Here is a 23,011-nt window from a genome sequence, read left to right on the forward strand (position 1 = left end):
CATCTTTCAGACCAATGATCTGATTCAATAATGGTTTTTTAAAAGATGTTTTTATTTTTTATTTTATGTCTATTAGGTGTTTTACCTGCATTATGTAAAATTTACCATGTATATACCTGGTACCTGAGGTGGTTAGAAGATGGTGTTAGATCCTCTGGGACTGGAGTTACAGGTTGTAAAGCTGCCTGTGAGTTCTGGGTACCAAACTCAAATCCTCTACAAAAGCAGCCAGTGCTTGTAACCACTGAGCCATCTGACCAGCCCCTCAATAGTGGTTTCCTAATAAGTAGCCTCTTCTTAAGTTTATTTATTTTGATACAGTCTCATGTAGCCCAGGATACCTCTACCTTGTGTCAGAGGTCCTCCAGCCTTCATCTCCCAAATGCTGGGATTACAGGCCAGTGCCACCATGCCTAGTCCTAGTCTCTGATTTTAGTAAGCATTCATCAAATGCCTCAAGCTTGGCTGGTGTTGGGCTGGTGGTTGCCAAGGATATCAGATGAAGGAGCTGATGTGGCAGTGATTGGCAGCAAAATCACCTGTAGTTAGTTGCTGCAATGTAGTGCATATTGCAAGGGAATGTATTTAGGGAACTTTGCAAAGTGTGTATTTTCTTTTTATGAGGTTTATTTTTATTTATGTGTTTGTGTGCATATGCACACATATATGCAGTTATCTGTGGAGGCCAGAAGAATGCATTGAATCCCCTTGGAACAAGAGTTATGGTGATAGATTGTGAGACACCATGTAGGTGCTGGGAATCAAACCTTGGTCTTCTGCATGAGAATCAGTGACTTTTAACCATTGAACTATCATGCCAGTCCTTAATTACATAATTTTAAAAAGATTTATTTTTTAGCATGTATGTGTGTGTTTGTGCATGTGTGTGTGTGTGCGCGCGTGTGTGTGTGTACGTGTGTGTGTGTGTGTGTGTGTGTGTGTAGGTGACCATTTAGTTCAGAAGGGTGGCATCTGATCCCTTGCAGCTGGTATTTTAGGTGTTTATGAGAGACCAGACATTGGTACTGGGATTTATATTTTGATTTTTGATAGAGCAATTAATACTCTTAACTATTGCACCACCTCTTGAGTCGTCTTGTTACTGGAGTCTACAGAGGTAAAGGTGCTTGCCCTAGGTGTAATAGAAAGAGGTAGACAAGATTCAGACCCAGGCTGTTGAATTCCAAAGCCCAGTCTTGGTCTCTGTGACTACCATGTGTCACTGTTTCACACTTACTTGATTACTGATGAAGCAATGGGAGAAGTAGCTTTGCTTGTGCTGACTGAGTAGATTTACCAATCCCTGTCCCTTTTGAGTGAATGGCAGACAGTAAGAGCAGGCCTTGGACCACTTTGTCCTCTTGTAGGGAGCAGAACCCAGGCAGGTTGCTTTGAGTGCTTATGTAGGGACATACAGGCACCATTTCTCCTTAGAGAATTATTTGTAGTATTGTGCTTGTCAGTGATATTCTATGGCTCTTTACATTTGGGTTCTTGAAGGCTGTCATGTAGGAGTGAACAAAAGTTGGTGGGCAGGACAAGGGAAGAAAGAAGGACATGCCACCCTAACAAATTGGAGCAAGAGCCATGGAAACTTGAGCTCTGTGCCTCATGTGTGCTGGTCCCCTGCTTTTTTGTGCTGTGCACTTTAAAGGCGAGAGAAAAACAGTAAGGGGGGAAAAAAAACCAAACCAGGTCATTTTAAACAAGCACCCTCTTCTCCAGTTTCCTAAACTATGTTGTCTTTAATTTGTCTTCTCATATCTTGTGACTATGGCTAGGGGACCAGATGGTAAAAGAAGTGGGGTGTTGGGAGAAGACTGACATCAAATGTTAAAGTAGAAAGAACATAGTTCCAAATGGAGTCCTGGATCTGTGTCCCAACTTGAATGTCTGATATCAGAAAGACAGTGCCAACTCTCATGTGCTGCTGGTGACACACCAGCCAGTTACATATACTTGGTATATAGTTTGACTTGCTTAAGGTTTAAGTATCATTCTGGCATAAACACCCATACCACGTGACTTAAGTTACATTCTTAGGTATCTCTTCAAGAAGAATAAAAAAAAAATGTGTGCACAAGGGCTTATTGTTGAATGTTCCTACCAGTGTACTTTCTAGTGGCTCCAATCTGGAAGCAGTTCAAAGGCCTAGCCGATAATGAATAAACAAAATACAATACAACAATAAAAGGGAGCCTGGTGCTGTTAACACACTCCACAGGAATGAGCTTCACAGATGTGGTATGTCAAAGACACCTGATGCAAAAGACAATATTGTGTGTACTTCTGTTTATGTTAAATGTCCAGAAAAGACAAAGAAGAAAAAACAAATCTACAGTGGCAAATGGTCGCCTGAAACTAGTGTAGAACCTGGACCCAACATATTGGGGTACTAGGGAGCCTCTGGAATGGTGGAGGTGTTCTAAGCATCCACTGTGGAGGTGGTATTTGCTAACTGCCGTTGAACTATGTACACTTAGGATGAGTGAAATTTTGGCATAAGTTTATAAATCAGCCAAGCCTGACCTATTTCACTGACATTTGGCTCATACCCATCTGGGATGCATACAAGGTGGGGGCTCATTCCTTGAATTTTTGAGGTTGGGCATGCAGAATGGCAGAGAGTCAAAGAGATAGGGTTGAGCCCACATGGAAAGGGGAACAGCCTAATCCAGTACTCATACTCATAGCCCCAGCTCTCCAAGAGGTAGAAGCAGGAAGATGGATTGAACCCAGGGAATTGAGGCCGGCCGGTGTGCAATGCAGTGAGCCTCACTTCAAAATACAGAAAATGGAGTCATAGAAAAAAGGTGCTTTCTAGTTCTTTCCATAGTGCTTGATGTTATGCAGTTTATTAATTATTAGGCATAGGGTTCATGTAGCTCAAGCTGGTCCTGAACTTGCTATGTCACAGAGGCTCTCCTTGAACTTTAAAAAAAAATATTGCTATATTTATTTATCTTGTTTGTATGTGTCTGTACATGGCTGTGCTAAAGCATACATGGAGGTCAGGGGCTAGCTAGCAGGAGTTGGTGCTCACCGTTTGTCGTGTGAGTCCCAGACTTGCTGTTTTGGGCTTGAACTCTTGATCATCCTGCCTCATCCCCCAGTGCTGGGATTACACAACTTCCTTCTTAACTCCCAGTAATGCTTCCCCTACACACTTTTCCTTCTCATGTTCATTCCTTTCAGTTTGTTTTGAACATATCTCGTGATAGAGACACACATTTGCAACTTACTGTTATTCTGTTGATACCTTACATTCATATTTGGGCTTTGGTGGTTACATTTTTAGAATCTAAAGTGTTAACTGGCCAGTCTCTGACTTCTAAATGAAGATCACCCAAAGGAGCATAGAGGGCATCTGTTTAGAGTGGTACAGCACTCAGAATTGGGGATGTTGGCGTGGGAAGCTGGAAGCAGGCCAACTAGAAGTGGGGTTTATACATGGTTTATTTTAGTAATAGTAAATGGGGCAAAATTGAGGAGAGCTGGGGTCCTTCACCAAGGCTTGAATATTTTGGGCAGATTGCTGCAGAGCTTCAGGGTCAGAGTTTGTCATTAGCTGTGTTCTGTTCCATCTTCAGTCTTTCCAGCTGGAGACAGGCCAGGACAAAACTTGTAGGAATCCCGTATAGACTGTATCCTAATCTGCTTCAGGTTGCAGATGCTAGTCTGAGAGCTTGGAAGCTAAAACTCCACTGCTTCCTTCCCCCAACAAAATGAAACAAAAAAGCCACGACCCATGTGGACGGAAACAAGTATTGTCTGTATGAATGACAGTGAAGAGGAGGGACGTGGGCTTGAGAGACATTACAAAGATGGGAACCACTGGCAGCATCTTCACTGAATTGAGCAGTTGATTTTCTTGTGAGTCTTGAAGTTGGACACATTTGGGTGTTGAATCTTTAGTTTATTTAGTTGAACCCAGGGAAGTTAAGGAGACTTGGTGAGCAATAGATTTTGAGGGAGTGATTATAGTAATAAGCTAGAAATTTCAAGTTTTCTCCATCTGCTAGCTAGTTTGAACTGTAGAGGATTAAGACAACATTGCATCCTGAAATGAACTACCTCTCATGTATTAGCATGTGTGGATACATGGGTGACATACACCTCACATATTCGGTTGCTTTTTCTTTGAGGTTCTCAGGTTTCCTGACTTCAGTCTGAATTCTAGACCTGCCACTGCTCATTACTTCAATTGGATTTGATAGTAACTAACTTTGATGACATTACCTTTGTGAGTGACATTTGTGTTGGGGGTCCCTTGTTTAGAATGTTTGTTTGTTTATTATTTTGAGACAGAGTTTAGTCTAGCCCAGTTTGACCCCAAAATTGCTATGTAACTGAGGATGACCTTGAACTACTGATCCTCCTGCCTTCACCTCCCAAGTGCTGGGATTACAGGTGTGTGGTACCATGCTTGATTTATGTGACATTCAGGATTGAGCATAGAGCTTGGCACATGCCAGGCAAGCAAGCACTCTACGTACTGAGCTACATCCCTAACCAAGTTTTAAAGAGTATCAAATTATTTACTGAGCAGGTGGGAACTATAGGGTCATCCTCTTAATGGGTATAAGTGAGAGAGTTGCTTATGCTCTCCTACTATTTGAGAGAAAGGAAACTTCCTGTTTTCTGAAGCAGAACTGGAGCCTGTCCCCGGCAGGACCTGGTGGATGTGGTAGCTGTGGCTGCTGTGGGGGAACTTGGCTAGATTTTCTCAGTGGCAAGAGAATTTGGAAATTCCAGTTTCCTAATGTGAAACCTTCCAATTTTCCAGTTGGGGTTAGTACTGTGAGGGTTAGACAGTGGAGTGCATTGTGGGCTGTGTTGCAGACTGAGGTGCAGGATGAGTTGGGAGGTTGGGAGAGTTAGTTTTTGTCAACTTGGGGAAATGTTTTTCCCGGTCTGTAGAGAAGTTTAGTCACATTAGTCCATTTAAGGAGGAAAGCACACACTCAGACAGTTGGATACCACGAGACCTCAGAGAATAAAAGTCACAAGTTTTCTCTGCTTAGAGTCCAGAAAGTTCCAGCAATGGATGATGTATAAGCCTTTGATGCTGTTTGAATTTGTAGTTGCTCAAGTGACTGTGCATCACTCATTCTATATATATATGCTTTAGAAAAGGCACCAGAAATTAATAAATATTCTTTGAACAAATTTATACCTTCTTATAATGAAGGCAAACAATGGCTATTTTTAAAGATTTTATTTATGTATTTGTGAATATATATGCACATATGTGTAGGTGCCTGTGGAGGCCAGAGGAGGAGATCAGATCACTCGGAGCTGGAATTGCAGGTGTTTGTGATTCCCCTGGTGTGGGTACTGGGTTCTGACTCTTGTCTTCATGGTTGAGCAACAAGTACTCTTGAGTTGTCTCTCCAGCCCTGGGCAAAGAGTGTTTTACAGATGTGAAAAGACAGATGATTTGTTAGTGATCAGTTGAGTTAATTAGTGATTGCATTCTTAGATGTATGATAGTTTGAAATTATGGAGTTTTTAGATCAAGGTTTCTTTGTGTCCAAAGTCTTATCATTACAAAGTACACAAGCTGTGGTCACTGTCTTATCTGTTCTTCTGCTCTGAGCCAGTGTGGTTTGTGTAGTTAAAAGATTCTAGTAGAAGGTTGTTGAACAGTTTTCTTCGAGGACTATGTGTCAAAAGTAGTGGCCTGAAGTTTTGAAGGTAGTCGGAGCCAGGAGGGGTTTGCCCATGCCCTTCAAACAGATACCTACCTGTTGCTTGTTTGTTTTAGGGTCTTTCTTCTTTTTCTGGGATAACCTGGTGCATTTACCCTGACCCCTTAAATTTTTTATTTTATTTTGTCTCTGTATCATGTCCGTCAGTTTAAAAAGCTTTCCTGGTTTTTTGAATATGAAATCTGTATTTCTCGTTTGCCTTATTGTTTCTGGGTGGCTTGGGGAAGGAGGGGTGGTGGCAAAAGGTCTGCTCTGCAGAACACTGCGATGTGTTAAGAGGGTTGGATTAGGGATGTCTAAGAAATAGTTATGACTAGGGGAACTTTAATCAAGGCGAGAGTCAAATAAGTAAAGAGTTAGCTTCTCAGGGCCAAGGCTGACAAAGTGATATCCCAGAACAGGCAGTGTGTATACTGTGTGGGTGAAGGAAAGCTGAATATATTGAGTGTTGGCAGGGGCCAGGTTGTCTACAGAGTACAGGAGGCATTTACTGAGCAAGCAGCGTCTTGTGTTGGCCTCTGATAAAAGAAGCAGCTCAATCTCTAGAGGTTCACAGGCTCCTCAAATGACAGCAGACAGACCTGTTGTCACGAGACAGATGGCCAGAGTGCAGTGGAGGTAGTTTGGGTCATTGGTGTGGTGTGGGCTCTCATGGATGGATCTGCATTTCTAATTCACTTTTCTGCTCTGTGGGAGGGCTTAAGTAAGCAGAGAAGTCAGATGGTGGCAACAGTGGCAGCATGGCCTTGTCTGGGTGTGGGAACGTGGAATCTGAAAGTGCTGAAGTAGCCTGAGTGAAGGGACCGGCCGTCTGCGGGTGTGCTGAGGAGGTTGTGGGTCTTGTGCTTTGCAGACATCACTGATAGGGAGTTGCAGTGGATCTTATTGATGTTTACTGTTCATCATTACTGCATATAAGACGGGTTTTCCAGGGCTGGGAAGGTAGCTCAGTGGTACAATACTTTCCTAAGGTACATGCATGTGACCCTGAGCTCAATTCCCAGCATCACAGACCTGCGCGCACACGCACACTGTGGAGTTCCACAGAGCTGAACAAGTACCCCAGTGAAACATCTCCCTTCTATGTGTTATCCTAACAAGCTTTTCTCCTCTCTTTATATAATCCATTGCTGGAACCAGGCTGTTTGTACATTAAAGAGAAGTCCCTCTTCTTGTAGTAGGTCCTGTGGAGTTCCAGTAGTTTGGTTATTTTGTTGATGTTTTCAAGTGCTGAAGCCTCTTGCATCCCATTCTCAAAGCATGTTTTATCAGTGATGCTCAATATTCTTCAGAGTTGAATGGAATATTCCAGATGTTGAAGAAAAAGTGGGCTGGTATTGTAATGATGTCCAGACTTCTCACAGAGACCCGCCTGTGAAGGTTAAGAAGCACCTGTGAGGTCATTCAGTACAGGATTTTAGTCCTGTTAGCTTTGTTCTGTGTGTAGAAAGGAGGTTGGGGGAGGGGTGACCAGCGAAAACTCACTGTCATCATATTGTGTTTGGTTGCTGGTACTGCCAGTTGAGTCCCAAAGAGGAAACAGCATTATTACTTGGGTGGCTGGATTAAAGCGAGCTCTTTGTTTTCTGTCTTTGTTTCTTCAAATGGGTTCTCTTAAGGGACTGGCCTCTGATTCCCTCTGTACCTAAGGATGACCTTGATCCTGCCTCCATCTCCCGTGTGCTGGGAACTTAAGCATGTGGTACAGGCCTGCTTTGTGCAGTGATAGAGCGGAATCCCAGGTGTCATGTATGCTAGATAGGCATTCTACAGGTCGAGTTGCATCCCAGCCTCAAGCTCCTTGTGATGTGTATGTGCTTTTTAGAGTGTGTCAGAGTGGGATCTTGTAAATCAGAGATTCTGCATATTTCTAATTATGATCATTTCAGCAGTTTAAATCTTTAGAATTGAAAGATGATTGTGGACAGAATGGTGGTATGGCCTTTAACCTCAGCCACCAAGAGGCAGAGACAGGAGGATTTCTGTGAGTTCCTGGCCAGTCTGGCCTATATAACAAGTTCAAGCCAGCCAGACAACCAAGACTATATAGTCAGTCAGTCGTTCCCCCCCACACCCCCAAAACAGTGAAGGACAGAAGAGGTGGTGGTGTTTAGATTTTATTGGTTGACAGTGGTAATTGGTTGGTTTATAATTCATTCTGACATGTTTGTGTGTGTGTGTGTGTGTGTGTGTGTTTTAAATTTAGTGTTTTGAGACAGGGTTTCTCTGTGTAGTTCTGGCTGTTCTGAATCTTACTCTGTAGACCAGGCTGGCCTCAAACTCAGAAATCCACCTGATTCTGCCTTCCAAGTGTAGTGTGTCACCACTGCCCGGCTTTGTTTATATCTTAAGTATATGTAATATTTTTTAATTACTTTTAGATCATATATCAATTTTCCATTGTCAAAGGTATTAATGAGACATTCCCAAAGATTATCAGTGTACATAAAAATCATCAATGAATGTCTTCATATTTATCAGTCTGGAGATTAGGAACGTAATTTGATTAGTTTCATGGTATGATTTATTATTTGAGTGAGAAGTGAGCACAGGTCCCTTAACAAGATCAGTAGAAAAGAGTAAGAGAATAGTTTATCACAGATACCAGTTTCTTTCTGAAATACCCAGCCTTTACACGTGGAGTTTAGGCATTGCTGGCAGTGGAACCCAGAGCCTTGCACATGCTAAACAGGAGCCCCCATTGCAGCCACATCAAGTTTTCCACAATGATCTCTTCCAAAACAGCAGCACCTTCCATGTTGATCCACCTGGATCATTAGCGTTTTCATCTCCAGTGCTGTGGCTGTCTGCTCACCACTTGGGAGACGTTAGTCACTGCAGGCAAGAATTGCATTTGGATGGCAGAGTTCATGGTTGAAAGTGTGGTGGTGAGATAGAGAGGTTCTGCATGGTCTCAAAGCCTCTTCCTGCTAGATGACTATCTAGGACAAAGGGAAGCATGGTAACCTTAGAGTGTGGAGAGTGTCACACCCTAGCCAGCGAGCAGAGTAAGCCCTGGACACCTCGTATCTCCTGGTGGGATGCATGCACAGGGTCATCTGCTGTTTGTGTTGACACTTGCCAAGCATACAGGCTGAGCTGAGTCATGAGGGACCATTAGGTAGCTAGTCTGAGGGATGATTTGCAGACAGAGTGGCCAGTGTTTTCCAGGTGACCATCATAGCCAATATCATGCCAACAGACAGCCCACAGTCCTGGACCAGAAAAAGTACACCAGTGACAGAAGTTGGCAAAATGTGAGTAGGACTGGCTGTAAACTTAATAGGTTGGTTGTATGTTGATAGATCTGTCCTGACTTTGGACACTTAACTGGGGTTCTGTAAGTCATTAGCATGTAAGGAAGCTTGAGCAAGTCTGTGTGGAAATTCCTTGTACTATTTTTGTAAGTTTGAAAGTACTTAAAAATGAAGTTAAGCAACGAGAAAATTAATTCAACAGAGCTGGGAAGTAAAGACTGTGGCTGACATGCTTTGTGCCAGCCCTTTGGATGGATCAGGAACTGGCTGCGTTTCTTTGCTTCAAGAGTATCTGTAGTGATGAGGCTTCCTGTGGTTTCTGGGTAAGGGATCCTGAGATCGGTGAGCCATGGCTGTATGGGATTTCAGCCTGTTGACAAGGTCTCATTAATTAATCTACTTCTTTTTGTAAGGAGCTGTAATTATGTATTGAGGTGTCCTATGACTAGCAGGTTACCCGATCTTTGTTGTGGCTCCCAGACTCCGTAGCTGGAAATGTACCCCTGTAATTGATTTGCTGGTTTGTTTCTGTTTTTATTGGGCCAGGTGAGTTCGTCGGTTCTTCTGCAGTGAGTCATATATTCAGTTTGATATTTATTGGTAGCCTCTTAGGAAGAGCTGATTTTAAAAGTTTTTAAAATTTTGTTTTATTTAGGCTTGAAATATGCTAGATGTGTGTTTTTGTTCTTAGAAAAGGCAAGAATTTTCATATACTTATTAAATAGTAAAATACTGGCATAAGTCCCACCTGGGAGCCCTACGGTATGTCTTAGGTTTCTTTTTCTTTGTTGAAAACCATGACCAGAAGCAACTTGGGAAGGAAAGAGTTTATTTTATTTGTCATCCGTCTCTGAGGGAAGCCAGGGCAGAAACTCAAGGCAGGAAGCTGGAGGCAGGAACTGAAGCAGGCCATGGAGGAGTGCTGCTTACTTTCCTGACTGGCTTCTCATGGTTTGCTCAGCCTACTTTCTTATACAACTCAGGATCACCTGCCCAGGGGAAGTACTGTCCACAGTGGCCTTGGCCCTTCCACATCAATTGTTAATCAAGAAAATTACCGCACAGACTTGGCTACAGGCCACCTGATAGAGGCATTTTCAGTTGAGGGTCCTCTTCCCAATTAACTCTAGCTTGTGTCAAGTTATCAAATACCAGCCAGGTTATAGGTAACAGAATGGAGGGAATGAACTCATTGGTAGGTGCCACTGTTCACAAGAGTGTTGGATAGTATGTCGCTCATGGGTTCTAAAATCTGAGTCGTTTGGATCAGCATGGGAGGAAGACAGTGGACTTTTTGGGGTTTGAAGACCTAGGACTACTTTAGCTGGTCCTTTAACTTTTCTAATTCTTAAATTTCTCATCTGTAAGTTTGGATTCATTAGTGCATCTGTGATGTGCTCTTAGCCTGTAGACACCTCAGATGCATGACTGCATTTTTAACCAGTCTGTCCACAGCTGAGAGTCTGCTTTGCCTATAAAAATCTGTAACAGTGGTAGCATTTGTCATTAACCTGTGTTATAGATTCCAAGGTTTTAAAATGTTTTTTTTTACATTTATTTATTATGTGCTCATGAGTGTACCTATGTATTATGGCGCATGTGTGGCAGTCAGAGGACATCGTGTGGGAGTTGGTCCTCTTCTTCCACCCTATAGATTCTAGGGATCAAATTCAGGAAATCATCAGCTTGGCAGCAAGCGCCTTTACCCTCTGGGCCATCTCACTGGCCTAGGGCTTTTTGTCAGGAAGGTTTCCCATATCTTTTTAGTCCAGAAAAACACATTTTCTTTAACATCTTAGCTCTGTTGAATGTTTTACCCCAATCTACCAGATACTTGGCACCATTTCCTAGATATTTATTGTCTTCATCTCAAGTCATTTGGTACAAATAAACATCAGATTTATTTTAGAAGAGAACCTTAGGAGATAAAGGAACAAGAAACATGTGGACAACAAGCGGGGACATTTGTATGTAGTATTTTTCCAAACTTAGGCTGGATGTTTCGGTTCTCTGAGAAGGACCGGGTATCACTATTCTTGTTTCACTCCAAAATCAGGAGAACTTTCCTTAAGTCAGGAGAGGTTCCTGCCTTTAATGACAGCACTATTTTGGGCCTAAGGCAAGAGTGCTACAAATTCAAGATCAACTGGCTCCACACTGTAAGTTCAAGGCTAGCTTGGGGAGACATAATGAGGACTCATCTTAAAACAAACAAAAAACAGACAAATGCACTTCTTTCATCCTTAAATTGGTTTAAGTTTGCTGTGTGAACCGAAGTGAACATGGCTGTTATTTGGAATTCTGCCCTTGACTGTCAGGGAAGAAGGCACCCCTGCCTTCAGTAGGTCCAGGTCAAAAAAGAAGTATGGTTGTGTTTTTATGTCTGTGATGAGGGAGCACATGAAAGCAGCCCGGTTCAGGGGTGACCACTGCGATCTGGGGTGAAGGGTCTGTGAGAGTTCTTCATGGGATCTCAGGCCTTAGTTTTTTTGTTTGTTTGTTTTTTTTTTTCCTGGCAGTTTCAGACAGAGGGATGGAGGGGAGGTTGAAGTGCCCAGGCAAGTGAAGAGGGTGTGTACTGAGCAACCCAGTGAATAGGAACTCACTGGCAATAAGTTAATTGTTCCTTTAAATGCAATCTTTTTTCCTGAGCCAGAACAGAAGTCCTGCTGGATAGAAAAGTTTGGATAGGTAAGAGCATAAGCTACTGCTGTGTAAAAGCTCAGGAAAGTTCCCAAAGGGAAATCAGACGACAGGTAGTTTCTGTTGGAGGGGATGGTGGTTAACAGATATTTGCCTGCATGTATGTATATCTGTGCACCGCATGCTGTACCTGGTGCCAGGAGACCAAAAGAGTGTATTGCACTGTATGGAACTGGAGCTGCCATGTGGGTCCAGGGAATTGAATCCCAGTCCTCTGGAAGAGCAGCCAGTGTTCCTAAACACAGAACCATCTTTCCAACCTGGGACAGGATTAATTAATGAAGCCCAAGCTGGTCACAGACCTACAGTCATCTTACTTAACCTACTCTCACTGTATCTGGGGTCACAGAGAGGTAGGTGCCACTGCACCTGCCTCAGAAGTCAAGCTTTTGAAAGAATTATTTGTAAGACATATACAGGATGAGCAAAAACGTAGAGGCAGAGCCATTAGGACTTTAAGAGTCTCCCTAAAATTTTCTCCAGTGTTCAGATCCTTCTTCCTGTTGGAGAGAGACAGGGTAATTGTCTGTAATCTATTCCCTCCCATCATTGGTATTAATTTACCTTTCATTTACTAGTTTCAAAAATAATATTTTTTCTCTCTTTTCTTTTTTTATCCCCTTTCCTTTTACCTTCCCTGTCTACCTTGTCACCCTCGTTCCCTTTGAGACAGACTCTTCTGTAGCCTAGACTGCTCTTGAACTTGCTATGTAGCTCAGACTGACCTTAAACTCCGGATCCTCCTGCCTCCAGCTTCTCTGTGAATAGGTTATAGGTGTGTGTGCTCGGCTACTATATTGTTTTCTTATTGCAAATTTGCATGTATTTATTTTCTTTTACTGTCCAAGAAGAGTTTTCTAAACATGCTTCTTTGCTAACACTTGTCCCCTTTCTTTCATGTCAATGGCGACACCATTCTCTGGAACTCAGGAGCCAGCCGAAGGTAAGAGTTCTTCACATGATGCCTATAGAAATTCCTGTGTATATCCCTGAAGTATTCAAAACAGAAAACTCCTTTTCCTTGCTAGTTTATAAAAGCAGTATAAGCCTTTGGCTGTCTCATGATTCCAAAGCTGCTTATTGGCCCAGACAGGACTAGAGGGCTATGGAGAGCAGTGACTTTGGCCAGCTCTTCCCAGTCTCCTAGCAACCCAACACAGATTTCCTGTGTGCCATAGATTGGCATGAAACTGATTGTTCCACACTGTGCTCACTCTGGGCCAATCCAACTCATACTGCTCCTAGGCAGTGGGGTGCTTTGCCAGACCTGTGGAGTCCTGACGGTGTAGAAGGAGCGGCGGACTGTTTTCCCGCCACCCGGATCCCAGCTAGCTTACACCCGAAATAATTACACGGAAACTGTATTCTTTTAAACACTGCTTGGCCCATTATCTGTAGCCTCTTATTGGTTAACTCTTACATATTGATCTAACCCATTTCTAATAATCTGTGTAGCACCACAAGGTGGTGGCTTACCAGGAGGATTCTAACCTGCATCTGTCTCGGAGAGGAGAGTCATGGCGACTGCCTCACTGCCTTCTTCCTCCCAGCATTCTGTTCTGTTTATTCCACCTATCTAAGCTGCTGTCCTATCAAAAGCCAAGGCAGTTTCTTTATTAACCAATGAAAGCAACACATAGACAGTTAGCCCTCCTCCATCATGATGGGACCCCTCAAGTTGGGCTTCAGATTCCTCTAGGATCTGTGCTTGCATCTCACATTGGAGTCAAATTCTGAGACCGCCCTTAAGTTTTCTTAATTACATTTTAAAGTTAATTGTGTGTGTGTGTGTTTTGCACACCCATAACACATGTGTAGAGGTCAGAGGACAACTTTCAGGCATTGGTTCTTTTTTTATACCTTGTGGGCACCAGGGATTGAACTCAGGCTTGATGGCAGACTCCTTTTTCCCACTGAGCCAACTTTTGTGTGGAAGTGTTGACTTCTTTTGTCTTCCAAGAGTCTTTAATTTTTGAAAAAGATTTATTTATTTTATTTTATGTGTCTGAGTGTTTTGCCTTCATGCATGTATATGTGTACCTTGTGCATGCCTGGTGCTCATGGAATTGAGAAGAGGATATAGGGCCCCCAGAGACTGAAGTTACAGATAATTATAAGCTACCATGTAGGTGCTGGAAACCCTGTCCTCTGCAAGAGCAGCAAATGCTCTTAACCACTGAGCCCCGGTGGGTCTTATTCTTATATGTCTTCTAAGTCAGCATGGAGCCTGCTTTTAATTGGACAATTCTCTGAAGTTACTTAGAACTTCCAGGAAATTCCGTTTGCCTACATTCTTGGACTTGTTTTTGTTTTACAGCCTGTGGTTGAGCTGTAACTCTACGCTGTTTCTGTTGTTAAAATATGTGTAGGCATGCCTTTTGGGATCCCCAATGACCTTTTAAACAGTGCTTGGATATGACACTGATCTCCTTATATGTCTGAACTTTTTATCTATGAAGGAGGTGCTGGGTTAATTTTGCTTTTTATTGGAACAGAAGCTGGAGACCAGTAAAGATGTGAGGAAATAAAAACTTGCTATGTTTATTTAGTGAACTGTTCTCACTGCTTAGAGAAATGCTTTGCAGACAAAAAGTCTAAAAGGGGAAAAGCCCACATTCTTACGATTGCTTCCTCTGGGGTAGAGGTGTAGTTGGCAAATGGGAGACCTTTGTTTATTTATTTTAAAATTTATTTATTTTGTGTGCACACTGTTGCATGCTTACCCTGCCATGTGCATCCGATGTCAAGCACTTAGGTGGTCAAAGGACGACTTTTGGGAATCAGGTTTTTTTTTTTGTTTTTTTTTTTCATGAGTTGAGCCCTAAGAAATCAAACTCAGAGTCATCAGGCTTAGTGGCAAGCACCTTTAACCTCTGAACCATCTCACAATCTCTATTTTTATTTTATATTTTTCTGTGGAATTTGTTAGCGTGACTATGTATTTCTTCTCTGTTTATTGGAAACATTTTGGATTTAAAGAGCTAATGTTTATTTAGAAAGGGAACAAGGGAAGACAGTGGGGGAGGGGACAAATTAAAATAGCATACTCATGAAATGACATAAATGCCAAAGGGAAACCCACTGCTTTGGATGCCCACTTAAATAAGTGTAATTAAAAAAAAAAAGGAATGGAGCCAGGTATGGGGTGCTGCAAACCTTCCATCCCAGCAGCTGGAAGGCAAAGGCAGGTGCAGATCTCTGGAAGCTTGAGACCAATCTGGTCTCAAACAAACAAATCATTAAAGTTCAAACTCAAAAAATAGTATTTGCTACTTATAGTGGAAAACCCTAAAAGCATGAAAACCACTCAGATGGAAGGCCTGCTCTGTGCCATACATAACTTCCAGCTTTAACATCCACAAATTAGTACAATTAATCTGCTCGATTGTTGGTGCTCAAACCTGGGACTTTGTCCATGTTAGACAAGTGCTGTACCACTAAGCTACAACCAAGCCCATTCCTAACTATTCAACATAGTGAACATATTGGTTTTTTGTTTGTTTGTTTGTTTCTTTGTTTTTCGAGAGAGGGTTTCTCTGTAGCTTTGGAGCCCGTCTTAGAACTAGCTCTTGTAGACCAGGTTGGCCTTGAACTCACAGAGATCCGCCTGCCTCTGCCTCCCGAGTGATGGGATTAAAGGTGTATGCCACCACCACCCAGCCAACATATTGTTTTATAAGAAGCAAAGCATTTCATTAGCAAGAGAAGCAAACATAGTCTCTGGAAGGCAATGTTCACTGTACAATGTTTGACAAAGTGGGCAGGCTCTAAACCAGTAAGATGATAATAGCTACATAAAAGGCTGTTATCAAGACATACTTGACAGTTTTTGTTTGTATAAAATACTCACTAATTTGTATCTGCGAATGGAGCATGCACTAAATATAGTGTGATTATCACTGAGTTTATGAAGTTTTGGACTAAAAGGTATTTGTAGTAATTTACAAAATTGCTGAAATGGAAAAGGGACTTATTCAGTGTTTTTGGTAAATAAGAACTACTCCTTATTAGTTTTCAGTCCTCTAAACAAGAGTCCCAAACTTCTTGAAGTTTGCTTTCTTTGACTTAAGTTGTGCTAGGTAAGTGCTGGTAAACTTGGGTAGATACTTTAAGTGAAAGAGGAGAGAGAGAGAATGACTAAGAGTGTTAATTGATTGTTGTAAGATCCTGCTTTAGAAAACCAACTAACCAAGAAGTAAAAACAAACTTCCTTTTTATAGCTGCACACACATAGTTGCTGTTGTGCATATCATCTCACAGGCTTCTCTTTGACTTTACCATTGGAGATGTCTTCCATGTAAGGGGATCACTGTGTTGTCACTGTGGGATTATATGCATCACTAACCCCTACTCTCCGACCTCAAGTGTCAGTATTTATCTGAGGGATTGGGCAGTTGAAACATGATCACAATGTAGCCCAGGCTACCCTGAAACTTGGCTTTTCTCTTGCCTTAGTCTCTCAGGTGATGGGATTACAGGTTTGTGCCATAAGGCCTGACTAGTAAGTTATAATAATGCATAGCATTATTATAATGGCAATTGTGATGTTAAAAGTTTGTTTTTAATGCACTTTCTTTATGTTCCCTCTGCAACAGATATTTGCATATGATCACTGTTTCTGGTCCATGGATGAATCTGTCCGAGAGAAGTATGCAGGTAACTGAGCACACTGTTCTGTGCAGTTAGTAATGTGGAAACATCTTGGTGTGTTCTCCCACTGCCATTTGGTGTAACTTTCAAACACTGTCCAGGCAGCTGCTTCCAGCATTTGCTATGAAAGATTTTGTGCTGTCTAGGGACCGGGAGACTTCAGTGAGATGTTTTTATGTGAGATGATAAATACTATGACTGCAGGATTTCATGAGGTCATCTAATGGAACCAGGAGCCACATTACAGGCATGCAGACCCTTATGATGTTTGTGATGTGCTGTAGAGGGACCTGGTGTAAGTAGGGAGAAGCCCCACACGGGAGCCCAAGTTCTAGTCCTTAAAACCTCTGTGGTGCTCACTAATTCTTCAGGCCTGCCAAAGCGTCTGTCATCTCTCTATACCACAACCCCTCTCCGTTTTCTTTTGTCCTGTTCTATTACTCTCCAAAGAGAACTGTCTCATCCCCAGTTCTCAACAAGTGTAGGATTGTGTGACAGCCCTTTGTTCTTTGCATCCTTGACTGTCAAGGTCACGTGCTTCTAAGCAGTATCTTTTACACACTGAACATAATATTTTATTGCTTCTGATATAAGAAAGATCATGGTTAACAAAAATAACATTTAAGGTTTCCTTTGATCTCCCTGGCATAAGTGGTGTCTCCATGGATCACCCAAGTTCAGAAGTGTGATAACTGAGCTGGTAAATTGTCTAGAATGTGAGGCAGATGGAACACTTTTGCTAGGCACAGCAACATTTGGTTCTTCTAATTTTTTTTATGTGTATGATTGTTTTGCTTGCATGTGTGTGTGCCATGTATGTGCCTGAAGCCCATGGAAGCTAGCTAGAAGGGGATACTGGATCCTTGGAACTAGAGTTATAGATGGTTTTGAGCTGCCATGTGGATACTGAGAATTGAACCCAAGTCCTATGCAAGAACAGCAAGTGCTCTTAACTTATGAACAATCTCCTCAGCCTCTATTTCCAGGATCTCACTCCCTGTTCTAACTATTGTGAATTGTAAGTCGTGTAACCTGAAAATTTCATGAGAAAATGAAAGGAGTTTATGTTGATGATTTTTCTGAACTCTAGTACATTTTGAATAAAATGATGGTATGTAGTTGAATTCAGGCACATTTAGGTCCTAAGTTTAAATTTCAGATGTTTAGGGCCAGTGAGGCGGTTCAGATGGTAAAGGTGATTGTACCAAGTCTGATGATCTACGTTCAGTTCCAGGACCCACATGGTGGAAGGAGAGAGCCACCTGCTAACGGTTGTCCTCTAATTTCCACACACGGGGCAACACATACCATAAACAGAGAAGATTGTTGAATCTTAATTGTCAACAGTAAAATAAGCAGCTCCTTAGCTCTCTGCATTGCATGGCTTGATTTGGATGGCCTTGTTCACGCATGTGGGGCAGAAACTTTCAAGCTTAAAAATCTTGTTTGGGGATAAACAGGCAGATTGTTTCGTTTTATTGAGTTTGTTTGATTTCTTATTTGTTTGTGTGTTCTTTGCCCTTAAAATATTCTTAAAATTTTCCTGTCCTTTAGGTCAAGATGATGTTTTCAAGTGCCTTGGGGAAAACATCCTTCAGAATGCATTTGATGGCTACAACGCCTGTATCTTTGCCTACGGGCAGACAGGTAATGTGAACTAACACATAGTCCACACTTGAGCATCCTTCCATGAAGAAGATGAAGCCACGTTTACTGGGCTGCTTGCTTACTTATCCTGTGTTAGTTTTTCTCACAGGTGATTAAATTAGTCAGTGGCATATTTTTTTTAAGATAGTACAATAAAATTGGGATTAAAATCCTTTTTCTCTTTTGATTTTTTTCCTCCCTCTTCTCATGCAAATTGTTTTTTAATCTTAATAATTTGCAAAGCTGTGACCATTGTGTTTATTATTGGCTGTGTCTGTATATTGTAGTTCTTTAAGGATCATGACAGAGAAAATACCATAAAAAAAGAACCCACTTCTGGTGCTGGAGAGATGGCTCAGTGATTAAGATCACTTACTGCTTTTCCTGGGAACCTGGATTTGATTCCCAGCACCTACATGGTGGCTCAGAACTATCTGTAGCTCAAGTTCCAGGGGACTTGACACCCTCTTCTGGCCTCTGCAGGCTCTAGGCATGCAAATGGTACACAGACATATGGGTAAAATACCCATACACATAAAGTAAAAATTAAAAAATATATACTATTTATTGTTTCTTTGAGACAGAGTTTCTCAGTGTAGCCTTGACTGTCCTGGAACTTGTTCTGTAGACCAGGCTGGCCTTGAACTCACAGAGATCCACCTGCCTCTGCCTTTCAAGTGCTAGGATTAAAGGTGTGTGCATCACTGCCTGGTCAAGAAAATAGATTTTTAAAAGAACACATTTATTAATAGTTTACTGGGCATAACTGGAAAGGGATTTAGGGTTCTATACTTTATAATTAAAGAAAGAAAACCAATTTAAAGTGAAACTGGCTGCTTTTTTAATGGTTTATCATGTGACCTGTCCAACTGGACAGGACTCTTCATAGAACAGTCTTTATGATGGGTTCGGACATCATGTGTTGTGCCCAAAAGAACAGAAATTCTGAGCCAGGCGTGCCAGATGCTCTCTTGCCCATGCCTCTTACCAAGTGGGCCTTTCTGCTTTATCATTTCCTCATTGTGAAATGCTTGGCATGATGTTATCCTGTGCTCACTTTAGGAAGGCCTGGAATGTAGAACCCTAGTTTTAGGTATTGTGACAGGTGACACAGCAGGACTTGTAAGGTCGAAAGCACATACTTACTGCAAAGCCATTGGTACCCAAAGGGCGGATTATATCAAAGTGTCATGTGTTGGTTCCTGGTGGTAGGACTGAGGCGATTTAATCTTTCCTTTTTTTTCATTTGTGTTTTCTGGTCTATCTGTCCGTCTGTCCTTCCTTTATTTCTGTCTTTTGATAGGATCTCCTTCTGTAACCTAGTTTGGCTTTGACCTTGCCATCCTCCTGCCTTAGCCTCTGGAGTGCTGGTGTGTTAAAGATGTGTACCATCACACAGGTTTCTGAGTCTTCTTGAAAGAATATGCATTTCTGTTACAGTGGAGAAAATGCTTGTAAAAAATAGAGGAAGATTATTGTTTGTTCAGTTACAAGAGGGCAGTAAGCTGATTTGCCCCACAGCCCATGGATGCCTTTGCCTTTTGTGCTTTGATTTTAGTAGTTAGGAATATCTATGATGATTCTAACTTACTCAGAAAACTTGAAAAATCTTGCTATGTTTTTTAATTTTTTTTTTTTTCAAGAGAGGGTTTCTCTGTAGCTTTGGAGCCTGTCCTGGAACTAGCTCTTGTAGACCAGGGTGGCCTAGAACTCACAGAGATTCAACTGCCTCTGCCTCCCGAGTACTAGGATTAAAGGTGTGCGCCCGCCTGGTGGTATTTTTTTTTTAAATATGAAGAGTATTCAAGGAGGGGCTGTCTTTTTTTTTTTTTTGAAAAAACAAAAACAAGGTGTCAAGTAGTGGAGGATGATTTTGAACTCCCGATCTTGTCCTCTACCTCTTGAGTGCTACATTAGAAGTATGGGCCATTATGCTGGATAAGTTTTTTTTTTCTTTCTTGACCATGTTTAGTTTTGTTTTACGCAAGTAATAGACACTTCTGTATGTTCCATTCTCATTATTCTTGGATGCATTTCTTACGTGTATATTATTATATTTTGTGCATTTTTCTAAATTCTAAAAATGTGTTATAGGTAGTAGAAATAGGATTAACTGCCGTTAGACTTCTCTAAGAGGTGGTGATGGCTCCTTTTCCTTTCCAGGGTCTGGAAAGTCTTACACCATGATGGGCACAGCCGACCAGCCTGGACTAATCCCTAGACTCTGCAGTGGACTCTTCGAGCGGACCCAGAAAGAGGAGAGCGAAGAGCAGAGCTTTAAAGTCGAAGTATCCTACATGGAGATTTATAATGAGAAAGTTCGAGACCTTCTTGACCCCAAAGGGTAAAAGACTTGGAGGCTGGAGTGCTGGGGCTTTTTGAAACAGACACAATAGACTGCCTTTAGAGAAGTCTGTAATTGAGCTATAGTGGAGAGTGATCTCGCCATGCTGTTTGTGATTTATGTTTACACGGATCAGCTTCCCACAGCCAGTTTCGGGGTCTTTAGAGCAGGCAGAGTGATGATGCAGGTCTGTACGTGTGCCATGCTGCCTCTCCTGTCATTACCCAAAGCCACAGACAAAACAAAGGTGGCGAGAGGCAGTCATTTTATACGAATGTGCTGTAGTCTTCAGTGATTCAGCTTTTTTCTTTAGAGGCAATAAATTTTGGGTGGATTTCTGTGGTTGGTTCCAGGTATGAATTGAGGTGGGAAGTAAACTGAGAGCTTGAACCTGGTCTCAGGGTAGTTAATCTAAAAGCTCCCCTGACGCCCCGTAGGAAATGCCCCTGATTTCATGGGATTGACTTTGAAAGAGAACTGCATTAGAGCATAAGGAGGCCCTTAGAATTGCTTTGTTCACCCTGCGGCCACATGGAACTAAATGAGGAGGGGGAGAGGTAGCTGAGGAACCTATGTACCTCAGGCGGGTGGGGGAGATGGAGAGTGGGAAGCAATGACTGTGGCTGTTGCTGGCTCATGTGAAACCGAACTAGGTCAGAGAGCCATGTGGGCGAGGCTTAAAGCCCAGGAGCAGATAGTGAGTTATGTTTGAGTGAGGAGGGTGGATCAGGAAAGATGACGTTAGAGACAGAGAATCCCAGTGAGGCTTAATCAAGAGCAAATGGATCTCAGTACCTGACAGCCACCTTTCTTTGACTGATAATGATCTTCAGCTGGAGCTTGAGTTGACACTTGATAGTTTGTCCACACTTTACCTATCCATTGTGTGTCAAGTCATCCTTTTTTTTTTTTTTAAAAAGTTTTGTTTATTATGTATACAGCGTTCTGTCTGCATATATCCCTGCACACCAGAAGAGGGCACCAGATCTCATTACAGATGATTGTGAGCCACCATGTGGTTGCTGGGAATTGAACTCAGGACCTCTGAGAGAACAGTTAGTGCTCTTAATCTCTGGGCCATCTCTCCAACCCCTCAAGTCATTCTTATATGCCAGGCACTATGCAGTTCAAAGGAAGAGGCATAGTATGGAGAGAATCAGTTTTGCAGACAAGTTAGAGGGGCATGCGGTCTGCGTCTCACTTGTGAAGGACACTAACCCAAAGCAGAGTGCAAAAAGTGAAGGGGGCCTTTCCCAGAGCCAAGAAAGAATTCCATAGAGGTGCTTGATGGTTTATATGCTGTTTGTTCACTCAGAAGTGAGATGAGAACCACTTATGTATAGACACAGCCTTGTGGAAGTGTATGGATATCACTCATTTACAGGATGGTCATCATTCAGTGCAGCTGGAGGGTAAGGTATGTAGAAGCCAGAGGTCAGAGATAAGTGGTCATGGCTTAGGTAGTTACATTTTGATCCCTGTGTACTTTTTAATTCAGCCTTCCTGCTTTCCTTGTATTTTGACCTCTGTGAGATGGTCAGTTTCTTTGAGATAGCTCAGACCTACTCTTCCCAGGAGCAGTCAGCTGGTAGGCTCCATAGCTGTTTATGCCTGTGTTCTGTATCCCCAGCAGGCTGGCTTGAAGTCTGCCAGTCAGATGTGTTTAGTCTTTCTTTAGTGATTCCTAGTTTGTTTTGCATGTAGCGTAGTGCTTAGCACATGGGCATTGGAGTCTCACAGCTCAGGATCCTCTTGTTACTGGTTGAGCAAGTTCCTTACACTTCCTCGGCAAACTGCACAGGGAATGAATGATGCTATTTACAGCATCCCAGAGGCTGCTGTGAAGATTGAGAGTGTGGTACAACTGAGGTCTCTGGACTTTTGGCATACAGTAAGGGCTCAACCTGTGCGGGCTATGGTGTTTTTCTACGAAAGTTCCTTGAAGATTAAAAAAAAAAATTGTTTCCTTTTTAATGTAAAAAAATTTTGTGTGTGTGTGTGTGTGTGTGTGCGCGCGCGCGCGCATATGTGGAGGTCAGAAGAGGGTATGGGATGCCCTGGAGTTGGAGTTAACGTAGTGAGCAGTCTGTTGTCTCTGAGTGGAACTCTAGCCCTCAACAAGAACAGCAAACGCTCTTAACAGCTGAATCATCTCGCCAGACCCGACAAGCATTTCTGTTTCTGAAAAGTCAAAGTAATTGGATCAAAAGTTTTAAATCAGATTTTATTTCAACCAGAGTATTTGAGAAAACTTCATTTTAAAAATGATTTTATTAAATTTTATTATTTAATAAAATGAAGTACTCACAACGCAACGCCCATCAAAATCCCAGCAAAATTTTTCAAAGACCTCGAAAGAACAGTACTCGACTTCATATGGAAAAGCAAAATACCCAGGATAACCAAAATAATCCTGAACAATAAAAGAACTTCTGGAGGCATCACAATGCCTGACTTCAAACTCTACTCAGAGCTACAGTACTGAAAACAGCCTGGTATTGGCTTAAGAACAGATAGGAGGACCAATGGAACCGAATAGAAGACCTGGATATCAATCCATATATCTTTGAACAACTGATTTTTGACAAGGAAGCAAAATATATCAAATGGAAAAAGGAAAGCATATTTAACAAGTGGTGCTGGCATAACTGGATATCAACATGTAGAAGAATGAAAATAGACCCATATCTATCACCATG

General features: G+C 42.1%; 1 protein-coding gene across 1 annotated transcript in view; it reads left to right on the forward strand.

The window, feature by feature from the left end:
• The window catches only part of Kif13b (kinesin family member 13B), a 157,674-nt gene that overhangs the window by 41,360 nt on the left and 93,303 nt on the right, over positions 1–23,011 (forward strand). The window contains exons 3-6 of the mRNA XM_085698645.2: positions 12,602–12,614; positions 16,267–16,327; positions 17,876–17,968; positions 20,132–20,312. Of these exons, the coding sequence (XP_085554771.2) occupies positions 12,602–12,614; positions 16,267–16,327; positions 17,876–17,968; positions 20,132–20,312 (348 nt within the window). The remainder of the gene's footprint in view (positions 1–12,601; positions 12,615–16,266; positions 16,328–17,875; positions 17,969–20,131; positions 20,313–23,011) is intronic.

Source organism: Myodes glareolus, chromosome 12, assembly GCF_982192425.1.
Source record: "Myodes glareolus chromosome 12, mMyoGla1.1, whole genome shotgun sequence".
In the NCBI taxonomy this organism is placed as follows: Eukaryota; Metazoa; Chordata; class Mammalia; order Rodentia; family Cricetidae; genus Myodes; species Myodes glareolus.